The 12293-nt window shown below is 42.7% G+C and overlaps 1 protein-coding gene across 9 annotated transcripts in view; it reads right to left on the reverse strand.

Moving 5' to 3' along the window:
- Positions 1–12293, reverse strand: part of AFG2A (AFG2 AAA ATPase homolog A) — a 208853-nt gene that overhangs the window by 9637 nt on the left and 186923 nt on the right. For 4 of the 9 annotated variants that reach the window (XM_068941622.1, XM_068941619.1, XM_068941625.1 and 1 more), the window contains one exon: positions 12088–12246. The exons of the other annotated variants lie outside the window; for them this stretch is intronic. In XM_068941622.1, the coding sequence (XP_068797723.1) occupies positions 12088–12246 (159 nt within the window). The remainder of the gene's footprint in view (positions 1–12087; positions 12247–12293) is intronic. 9 annotated transcript variants of the gene reach the window in all.

Genomic DNA, 12293 nt, shown 5'->3' on the forward strand with positions numbered 1-12293 from the left:
AGTTAAAGATTTGTGTAAGGGGTATTAACAGAACAGAAAGTCAGTAAAATAGCAGTAAGACAGGTGTGACAGTGCAACCTGCATTTCCATGACTGACATTCAATCCAAGTCAGTAATGCATTGGTCCCACCACCTCTTTTTTATCTGGATCCTTGATGAGCTTGTTCAAATGCTAACCAACAGAAACCCAAGCCAGTAAGATAGAAGAGAGTAGTTTCTGCTGGTTTAGCACCCTTGGACGGGCTCAGCCAGGGTGCAGATGAGTGTCACAGCTGGCAGGCAGGAAGCAGGCTCTGAAAACAAGGGAGGGGACACGACTGCAGCAGCAAAAGGGCTTACACCACCCTGGAGCCTGGAGACAAAGTGAGCCTACATACAAATGTTTTCACTTGTGCAACTTCTTTCACTCATCTGCCTATTCAAATGCCAATGCAAGCTGCATCTGATTAAGAAAATTATATGCCTGGCATATACAGAAAGGCCTTGGCTGGTGTAAGCAGCCTTGTGAAGGGCCCTTTCAGGTGGGCAGCCCCCACGTTTCCCTTAAGGATAGTGGTTTCTGAAATGACACTCCTGGATCTACTGGGGCTTAAGGTCTGCGTGCTTCAAAAAACAGTACTTTGAATTATTCAATCATAGTACATTTAATAAAAATTCTACTGTCAATAACAGTATATCTGCTAACCAATTTTAGTTTCATCAGAAGCTTTGAACAATGTATTTTGGGTGTATCCCTGTTGCGTCCACTGAAAGTAGTCTATAGATAAGTGTGACCAACTGCTTCTGGTCTACATTTCCCCTGATCTAGTGAATCACTGAGCACGTATGGCGAGGGATTCGTAACAACTGTGCCAAAAAACCCAGCTCCATTGCAAGTGGAACTACTTGTAACTTGTAATATTTGGCACCCAACACACTAGCAACAAATCAAAACACAGGATGAGGCAAGCTGAGGGTAAAACGTTGATTTGTAAGAACGTGTAGTCAGAGCTGCCACCTATCTTCAGGGAGAAGTTAAGAGTGAACAGATTAACAGGGTACATGCTTTTGCTTTGCTAACATTAAAACTTGCCATTTGAGTGCCCTGCTGCAGATGAAAAAATTGAATCTATGTCATGTTTGAAAGTCACTTCAGTATTCTGAATAACTGGATCTGTTACTCCTTGGATAACAGATCTAAGTTACTGAATTCCTCCATTTCTTCTTTTTCATACTTACAAACTTCTTCTCAGTTTGTGCCATGTTACTGTAAAAACCTCCTCGGTCCCTTGGGTTTCCCATCCCCTTCCTTGTCCAAGCAAGACAATCTAATGCCAATTTTCAATGTTATGAAGATTTAGAAAATGGATCATCTGCATTTCTATTCACTTAACAAAGATGTTTTAAGGGCAAAATTTATTCTCAGCATTTTTGCAAATATAAATAGGAGGAAGTAGAGAAGTCTCCCTGTCTTCAAGGCTGCATGCAGCTTGCTTTTTAATGTCAACAGCATTTCAACTTCTAACAAGTTGTAGACTATCATGATACACAAACAATTTGCGGCCAGAAATTTATGCTTAAGAGTTTTCGGCCAAGAGGCCCCCCTAGAGCTCTGTGACAGCCGCTGTCCTTAGCCACTGGGCTCCAAGTTCAACGCTGCCCATTGCAAGCACTCGTCTCTGGTGCCCACGCTGAGGCCGAGCAACTCCGGGCTCTCTCCGCATCCAGTGCAAATGCCCGCGCTGCCCAGGAGGCACGCCAGGCCATACCAGCAGCAGGGGTACCTGCCTTCCTCCAGCAGCGATGGAGAGAGATGAGAGCGAGTACGCGCCTCAGGTAGGGGCTTAACGTTTGACAAGGGCTGTGTGCGGACATTGTCGCAAACGGCGTTACAGATCCTAGCCAGCCCTCCAATTTATAGCCTGAAGAGCAAGAACACCAAGCAGTCTTAGCCCACAGCGCCAGCCTCTTTACAAGAAATACGCACGTCTAGAGCTTCAAAATATCTAGCATTCCTCTTTGGGGGAAGCGCGGTAGATACACTGGGAAGGCTTATCTGCTCCTCACGTCTGCAGTGTTACGGAGGCACCCCCCCTTCACAGGGCCTGCAGTACACATATGCCTTCTCATGAATTTCCATAAATATTTTACTATGCTGAATTGTGCAGCCAAGTTATATAATGACTCTATAAAGCATAACCGCTCCCCTCAGGGCCTTGTAGCCTCTCCAGCACGCTCGGGAATCGCCTAGCAGTGCACTGCGCGCACCACAGGAGCGTAGAGGAGGCTGGTAGCAACTACAGCATCCAGCAGCACCTGCCAACTGACCCTCAGCCGAAGCGGCAGAAAATAAAGGACGTTTTACTTGGAGGGCAATGCTGGCACTATCTCTAGTTCATGCTGCTCTGTCGTCCAGCATGGATTTCTACTAGTACGGTCCCTGACCCCCCGTTGAGTTCATAAGATTTGCTCAGGAATTGTCTATGTGCATAAGAAAGGGTGAGCTTTCCACTTTCCACTGTACTGTACTTATTTATCTCATATTAGGTGCGCAGACACTAGGACTGGGGACAGCGAGTGTTTCAGCTCCTGTCCAAACACTGTAAAAGATGATCCAAAGAACCAAGACAGCACATACAGGATGCTAGCACAGAGGAACTGGTTTGCGTTTTGAACCAAAAATGAATGCTTTTTTCTCTCTGCTTTATAATTACTCAGTATTTTAAAGATCAGGAAATGTTCTTAAAATTTCCTATTTGACACCAGATTGTAATATTTTTCATGGTATGTTGACAACTTTGCGTTATCAGTGATTTGCTTTGTATGGTGTGAGAGACTCTTAAAAGCATGCAATGTCACAGGCAAGCTGGATTTCATTGCTTCCTTTCGCTCGTGTAACACCACGCAGCTATTACTCACCTCGCCAGTCCAAGTTTGTCAAGATGGGCCCTCCCGCCTGTTTTATCAGAAAGCATACACACGAAATGTCTAAGGAGCGCGTTCACAAGCTGCAGCAGAGCGCGCAAGGCATACAGCGCAGTCGTAACTCAGAAAGCCTAGCTCAACGCTATCAGGTGCGTCTCCTACTCACCAAGTGCGGTAATGACTTACAAAACAAAGACCGTAACTTTGAAAGACCTGGTAGTGAACGTGGAGTCAAAGCCACGCTACCTCCAACCCTGAAGCCACTTTTTTCCCCCCACAGAGCCGCACAGAGAACTGCAGCTGTAGCACCACAGAGCCCTGAAACAACGGGGGACTCTCATTCTATGTCATTAAATGCTATTTCACTAAATTAAAGCCCGCAAGTAAGTCATATTGTTTCCATAAGCACTTGCATGCCACAGGCCTCTCCCCTTCTGATATTTTACTCAGCTGTTGATCATTCAAAATCCCACGGAAGAAATATTTCACCGTTCAAACTTTTTTTTTTTTTTTTGGTGAGAGAAGGACCTTCCACCCCCTCAGTGGACACAGTATTCAAACCACACTGCCAAATATTATATGATGTCCTTTCCAGAGTTAATTTTTAATTTCCTGACTATACTGCATGAGAAATTTTCAAATTGTCTTGGCAGTCACTTCACGGCATGTGCGGACCTAATTGCAGAAGTGAATGCAGAGTCAGCCCAAATGAAAACCTCCAGACTAACTGAAGAATTCCTGCAAAATTAGTTAGCTGGTTAAATTAAGTTCCAGAAAGCACTGCAATCCAAAAAATGATTGCAAATGAAACATGAAGGGTGCAAACCTTCCTTGCCCCAGTTTGCTGTGCAGAAAAGGGAGACAGGTGTCTTAAACATGTCACTCAAAAATATGATGATTTTCCATTTTCATTTTTAATGCCACAATTCATAGCCCACAGACGTTGTATATGGCTATAAATCTTGGCACCCTCTCCTTATGAAAGAATTTCCCCTAGTATTCAATTTTCTTTGCTTTACCTTAAGTCACCCTAATCATGCTGACATCTACTATCGATGATTATATTAGCCCTAAAAGATCCTTATACAAATGAAAAGGACTGACTTCCACTCCTAAAAGTTCTGCTTCCAATTTTCTAAAGGAAATTAAATAATGTATAAATCAAATGCTGGGCTCAGGCCCAGGCAGCTGAACATCGCTTTGTCCTTTCAAAGTGAAGAGGAAGTGTCTGCTACAGAAGGGACAAGCCAAGAGAAATAAAGCTTAACCTCAGCTCCATGTGAAAGTGATTTGGGATAATCGAGGGAATCTGCAAAGAGGTTATAACTGGGACCACATACTAACAGGAGAACTTTACATGGTGATCAAAAATATATCATGAGTTGACCTTCACCTTGGGAAGTTACACAGCCCTAGCTTTTTGTTACACTGGAGCAGAGTGTGAAGGGCAGGAGAAAGAAGAGATGAGCAGGAAGTATAAAATCTATTTATGGCTGGCATTTGTCATGTCATGGTAATCTTATCATTTTTTCAGCATGCAAGATTTATAAAGAAGTACTCCCTGACAATGTTACAGCAAGTAAGCTATGCAATCAATGCACACAGTACTTTGCAGATCTTCCTTAGGTAAGACACACTACTCAAGACTAGTAAATTAGCCACTGAGGGAATTCTCCATGTATGTGACTGCTGAGGGACTGCTTGTCCTTCCCTTTAACATAGTATGTATCGGGGGGGGGGGGGGGGAAGGGGGGAGTAAAAGCATGCTAGATATTTTCCTGGTGTTATTTTCTAAGCAAACGATTGCTATAATTGCCACAAGACATTTCGTAAAACTATTGGGAACAGCTGTATTTCACAATATTGTTTCTCTATTAAAAGAAGATCTCGATGATGTTTACATGGTTTCAGCAAGAGTTTATGCTGACATTTTTGCACACAGATGAGGGGTTATGGAATCTGCAGCTAGCACTGGACTTCATAATTAGGCTCAGCGTAACCCTATCTACATACAGCACAAGCTTTCATGGAGCGAAGACTTGACGTTGGGAAATCAATGCTGCAATTATGTACACTCACGTCCATTTACAAAATCTTTCTCTCCTCATCTTTAAAGACTACAGAGTATTTTAGATGCAATGCTCAGACTTTAAGAAATGATAACCAGCGAAACAAAACACAGTAGAAGAATTTAATCTTTACACTTCTATCAAGAAACCAGCAAAATTATTTTCTGCCCTGTCATTTAGCAGTCGTTTGGTTTGTCACAACACTAGCTGAGAGGCTGGCAAAGCAGGGACAGCCGCTAACAGTTACATATACATCTCAATTCAACAGACATCCTGCTTAACTGTTAGAAACATGCCAGGAAATGCCTCACGGTTTTTTTAAAAAAAAAAAAAAAAGTCCCCAAACAAAAACACAATCATTTTTCTCCCTTTTAAAAATGAGAGCCTATATGCACTCTACTTTGTGGTGTTATTTTAAAGTACGTAATGAGTGCTACTGCCATTTAAATCTCAAGAAACAAGCTCATCTTAACATTAACTACGCTTGATTCAGAAGAATCAACAGGTTTGCCGGGTTCACAGATTTCAGATTTACCAACAGGTATCCGTGTATTTTATGACAGCTATCAAAAGATTAGAACAGGCTTCAGGAATGTTATTTTAGTAAAGAACAGGCAATTCCATCAACTGTCACGTGCTGGCAGATTCTCCCATCCATCGTCCAGGCTCCCTCTCCCACCCAGACCCTGTGCTAATGAGGCACTTGCAGCTAAGGCTGTGTTTAGAAGAGCAAACCAAGCAAAGGAAGAAGGGCTTTTGTGGGACCACAGGGCTTTATACAAACACTACAAGAATAAACTCCTCTGCAAAGACCTCCAAGTTTCCCATCACTTTCTCTCTGCAGGTTACCAAATATCAATAACAAGAAGAAAAAAAAAACATAAAGAAGGGCAGGAAGAAGTAGGAAGTTTTCACAGAACGTGGTTGTTTGCCATCCTTGAATTTAAACAAAAACAGACGCACAATATGTTACTCAAACATGAAAAGAGAAGGAGCGCCAAAAAAGGAAGCAGAGACTTCTCTCTCTTTTCCTTTCTCCTTGTTTCAAGAAAGCAGCCCTGAAACCACACAAGCATATGCTTCAAGTGCCACTGATGTCAGTAAATACGACTGAAGTAAAGCATATGCCTAAACACATTCCAAAACGCTTATCTGTTTTTGTGTTTTTTGTTTTAATTGGAAGCTAAACGGAAGCATATAAATCAATAAAGAGAACACGTTCAATCAATAAACAAGACATGCTTAGACTTTAAGGTGATGGCACTAACCGGTTCTACAAAACTTGAGACTCAGTAATACCCATTATTAGAACTAGAGACAGTTTCTGAGGTAGGATCCAACAAAATTAATTTATGAAGGAACTACAATAGTTGCACTGTCAGCAGAAAAGAGTTATGGTTAATACCAGCATGTCACATTTCTGTGGTGCTTTATATCTTAAACATGGCATTAACATGAAATAGTTAAACGAGTTATAGCTAGGATATTATGTGCAAAGAACATTATCAGTAGCAGTTGTATCCTGGGTCCCCAAACTCTGTTGTGGCATGTATTTAACATAAAGGTCTCCTATGAACTACTTTCCTTCATCTGCACAATCACCTGAATCTTCTGTTCCTTTCCTAAGGTGTAAACCATTTGCATTTCGCACCTAAATGTCTTAGTTGAATGTCGGACCCACAAGGTCTTGGGCTCCCATGAAGTTCTGCGACGCAAGTAGAGAGCAGGCAAAAAAGCTTGTTAGCTCACTGCACACTCTTCCATTCATCGAAACAATCTAGCCACTAAGACCTTCTGCCTATTTTTAAACGCTGATGTCTCCAGCAAAAGGAAAATATGAAGAAACAAGACGGTCTAGTGCAAGGCTACTCATTTCTGCTGAGGCCTGCTGGCTAGCGTTGCTGAAGTCGGCTGCGCAGGAAGCTGTGGTTGGGAACTTGGGCAGCGTGCGGCTGCAGCTCTCCCAGCGGTTGGGAAAATGGCAAGAAATATGGGATCTTCTGCTGGACTGCGGGAGACGTTTCCCATCTGGGACCGTGGCGAGATTAGGCAAAAGTTCCTTCTCTTCCAGGCCCGAACAGCAGTCAGCCATCTGACTATCCCTTTGCTAGCGGAGCGAGCATAGGGTTACGAGTCTTGGCTCTATCGTGGAGGTCATTTTTCACTATCTAGCAAGCTCCCCTGACACCTGGAACCGCTCGCCTTCTTGGGCTCAGTACTGCTCCGTTAGGTCCTGAACCTCATTAGCTCCCCGGGTCAGACTCCACTTCCTTTGATCCTGTATGGCAATGTGAGGGCGCGCGTGTAGTCCTTATACACGTACTGATTCTTATTTAAAAGATATCATCTGCCTACTGGAAATAACAAGACACAATAATCTGCAGAGACTTTGAGGTTGTTACCATCTGCCATAACGGTTTATTATTTACGCGCAGGATACGGTGTCTAATGTCCTTTCGCCTCATAACGAGGTGCGTGCTGATGAGCAAAAGAGCTCCAAAAAAACCCTGAACAAGTGTTACTGCATTTTTGAAACAGGCACAAAGGACGGTAGTTCTCATTAGGAAGGCAATTTGGTGCGAGTGTGCCTATATCCAGCCTACAATGTGTTTTGTTGCATGTGTGTTTATTTGAAAATGATCCTCTGTGTGACTCGCTGCTGCAGAGATCTCCCAGCAATGGCGAATTTGCTTTACTCCAGGATTAACACACTTCTGCCAGGGCAGCGTGATCACGCGCGGCGTGGCAGGGATGCTGAACCAGCGCGCGCAACCCGGCTCGTCCGAGCCTCCGGCGGCTCCGCGGCAGCCCCGCGCTTGCGCCACCCGCGCTGCTGTCTGGCGCACAGGTAACCGCGAATGTCACACGAACGGCTGGGGTGCTTCGTACTTCAGCTCTGGCCCCAGTAGCTGCAGTGGGAATTACTCCAGTGGGATTTAATTCCTTGGTAACAGAGAAGATTGGATCCTAAATTAGCAATTCATGGCTTTCATTAGGCTTACTCATCCTCAGGCCAATTTATTTTCCAGCGTAACTCCACTGGGGATTGTGCCAGCAAAAAATTTGGCCTAATATTTTCAAATTCATTTCTGTAGTAAATCTTTGTATGGCTTTGGGAAGACTATTTGTATATCCTGCTATAGATCTTGCAGGAGCAAATATCAGTTCTGAAGCACGGTTCTGACTACCCAGCTGCTCTTTCAAGATAAAAAAGGGTAGCCTAGAATATCGAAATATGTTTAACAAATGTGGAAAGCTAATGCTGCCCTGTACATTGCTTTTTGTGTTATTAGTATCTAAATATTCTCCATGGTTAAAAGTATATTAATAAGCTGAAAGATAAAGTGATCTAATCAGAAGAGATCAGCAGTAATTTCTCCCGCAGATGATTTACATGCAGCAGCCATGTGTGTTTGTTTATGATCTCTACATCTGGTAATGAGTTTCTGACATGATGGAAAGCTGCGATAGAAAAATGCACTCTGTTCCTCGCACTGACTAATTAACGCTCTACTTAATCTGGAAAAAAGGCACTTGAAAAATAAACACTAATTGTCAGCAGACCATAAGGAACAGGTAACAACTAAATCACATAGCGTCGGCCTAAAAACTGTTCCGGCAACCTCACAAGCACAGAGAGGTGATTTGGTAACTCCCACAACAACACTGCAAGAGTGCATGCACACTTACATCTAATGCAACGCCAACAGAAACAGTACCTTGATGCTTTCATTTTTTCTAAAAGAGAAGCGTTAAGTACACATTTTCTCCTCGCAGCGGAGTTTTCTTTTCGTACCACTTCAAGAGCTACAGACCTTAGACACCGCAGAGACAGTCAATGCCTACACTACAATCTGTAGGAATCACAAAATATAGCAAGTAATGGTGGAGCCAAAATATCCCCCCTCATTCACACACTGGACATTAAACTATGATTTGCATTTACAAGTTACCTAAAGTAACACTGTTGGTTACCACCCTCCAACTCCTACTGCCAACTAATAAAATAAGCAGTAAATCACATTTTCCAAAAAGTAACACTGAGGGAAGAGGCAGTCAGCGTGAAGATGTTAAGACATCAAATCCCCATTAAAAATCAGTGAAGATCTGGTGTTCAAATAATCCTCTACCTTTGAGGAGTTTGGCTGGCTGCTAGTGCCAGGAGTTGGGGGGTTTGGTGTCCTCAGCTTCCACTGAAGTCATTCCTTTGCTTTTAGTCATTTCACCAAGACCTTGTCTACACAGGATGTTATTCTGGAACAGCTACTGCATTTAAATTCACACCCTATCTCATTCCAGGATAACTTCCTTACATTGACATGCCCTTAGAAGAACAAGAAAGCGCATTCGTCTGTGGCTGCATATAGCCCCAGGCTGAAGTCTCACGAGGTAACAGAGAATAGGGATTTGGCTTCATCTTATAAACGGTGCTAATATAGATCACCACCCTTTGGAATGAAACCAACTTTTTCTCTCTAATCTCCCAATCATTTCCCACAGAAAGTGCGTACTTTCTCTAGCCCATGAAAGAAGGCAAGGATGTTAGGAAAATCAGAGAGATGACAGGGCACGGAGAGCCTGTGTGAGCTGCATCCATGGGCAAATTTCCCAGCCTAAGGTACTGGAGCTACGAAATGGCTTCTTTCAGTGGCTGAGAAACTACCATGATGGTGAAGAGAAAAAATATTTAGGCTGCAAGTACTGAGAAACTATATAGCAGAGCCTTGGGACTGACTCCCCAGCTGGAACTAAAAGTGAGCCAGGTAAAGCGGATAAACACGGGGCAAGAAATGACTAGAGACTGAAGCTTTTCAGGCATATTGAACTGACAACATCAAAGCAAGGTTTCTTCTGCCAAACACAACTCCTACCCTCCCACTCATACTCTCAGCGCACCAAGTTCAAACCTCAGGAGTTCTTGTGGGTTCTTTAACTGTATTGGAAAATGCATTTTTGCCGTCCTCACCGATCAGATCTCTAACTATATCCCACAGAGTTTATCTGCAACACTCCTATCTCACCAGAATAATCCAGCAAAGAGGTTAAGTAGATTTCCTGACACAGGTAACGAGGACCAAGCAGAGAACGACCTGTCAGAGGGGCATATTCTGCACATACACCCGTGAGGTACGAACGGGTAAAGCAGGTGGGTAATGGCAGAAAAGAGTGACTTGGCAAACTGGAACCAGTAATTCCTGAAAACCTTTAGCTGTAGGAAAAGACTGTGCAGGCTGAAGTCTGCAAAGAGTAGAGTCAGCTTCTGCTGCAGCGCTAAACGTAAACTAGCAAAAGGTGCGTCATTTCTGGAGATTACCAGTTTTCCCTGTGCTTTCCCATGAACGTTTTTCTGATAGAGATTTAATTTATTTTCTTTTGTTGGTGCCTGTACCTTAGGGGGTTCTTAGCTCTATGGAGCACGTCTGTTCCACTTAGATTCATTCTTTCTTCAGAAAATCATCACAACTTTAAACCATGCAGGGCTGCAGTTCTGCAGTTTTAGTGCTGCAGAATCCCCATTTACCCGCTTCTTTTCTTTCCTCAGTGCTTCTCTGTCCCATTTACTGTTTACTCGCAGAACATATGGGAAACATGGAGGGAAAGAATGCATCCGGGTTCCTGTTCAGAATAAATAGTTTTTATGACTATTCCCATGACCTGCAGCAATAGACTAGATTAGTCACCCACAACTATGTATAATCATACAATCATTTAAATAAATTTTCAAAACAGAATACTTTTTAAGATACAGATCAACTAAATATTCCTCTACAGACTGCCTAACACCTATTTCCTACAACTCTACCATTTCCACCTGACAAAGAAGGTGCCATCTTTCAGGTGCAGAGTCCTCCCTCAAAACTACCGTGGAAAAATACAAATATATGGTTCCACGTGAAAGTGCAGCCTAGAGACTATTAATGCTACCTGGTCAGCTAGGTAGGAAAAGAACGGAAAAATCACTGTTGATGAGGAAGCGTGCCATTTATCAACACGTGTGAAAAAACAATTTTCTTTTGTTCTCTGCTCATTCCAGAAAACCAAAAAACCCAATTCCCTCTAATTTTCCAAAAGCATAATTTTAAACATTTCCTTTTGAATAGAAAACAGAATATTGCCCAAACATAGTATCTCATTTAAACAAAAAACAAATAAACAATGGTATAAATTCAACCTCGCCCATTATACTTAGCAGCAAAATTGAAAGGAAATCTTGAAACAAAGTCATTTTGAATTGACTTTTCAAGCTGAAGCATTCTCAATTCTTTTTCTAATACAAAATAAATTGGATGACACAAACCTGAATTTTATCAGGTCAGTGTTTGTAAATCTTCATTTTTCACCAGAAGAAAAATTCACCCAAGCAAAATTCGTAATTGCATTTTTTTCTCTCTAAGTACTCAGACAGCTACGTTTTGCAATACCTCAGTTTACTGAGGTTTTTTTTTTTTTTGTCATTTAAGAATCTTTTGGGTTAAAGAAAAATCTGATGTATCCCTTTGGTTTTGGGAAATCTTCCCGATAATCTTTTAAGTGTTGTTGCACATTTGCATGCGATTGCCATTTTAGCTCTCGCTGCCCGTCCACCAGCTGCCCAGCAGGCAGGAAGAGCAGGCCATCCTGTCTGCGCTGCCACCGAGTCTTGCAGAACGCCTCATCGGCCAAGCTGACCGATTGCATAATATTATGAGACTTAACCCAAATGCATGGAAATCTTCATTCTGTTACAGTCATACACCAAAGATGAAAGAATACAGCAATTTCATAAGTTAACTTGGCTCGTCATAGCTCATTTTTTATGAAGTGGAGGTTGGGTATTATTTCTTCAGGCAAATGTTGACCTACTGTTGTAAACCTCTGAAAAGGGAAGAGGTTTTGTTTGTCTTCTTTTAAGAAATGATTTCCCCATATGTTTGAGATGGTGTGCAAGGGTTTCATGATATACTATAAAGTCTTTCTTTCTCACCACAACTTTGCAGCTCAGCAAAACACTTAGGCAAATGCTCAGCTGTAAGCGTATGAGTAAATTTACTCCTATTCAGCATACAGGCTTCTGAACAAGGAGGGACTTGGCCTCCCTGGGTAAGCTAAGCACATGCTTAACAGCTTTGCTGACCTGAGGCCTTTGAGCACCGCAGTTGTCAGGCAGGCGCAAACGCATGAGGCTGACCACACTGCATGAAAAGTCAAGTTGTTCTTGGACTCGTGAGCGATCACTCTCTGCCCGCTGGCCTGCTCGTTTGCCAGGTCTCGCTGAACTTAGGCAATGGGGTATCTGGAAAATTAGTTAAAACGACAAATTACCTTTCGGCAGGTTTTCTT

The sequence above is a fragment of the Struthio camelus genome, chromosome 4 (assembly GCF_040807025.1).
Source record: "Struthio camelus isolate bStrCam1 chromosome 4, bStrCam1.hap1, whole genome shotgun sequence".
NCBI lineage: Eukaryota > Metazoa > Chordata > Aves > Struthioniformes > Struthionidae > Struthio > Struthio camelus.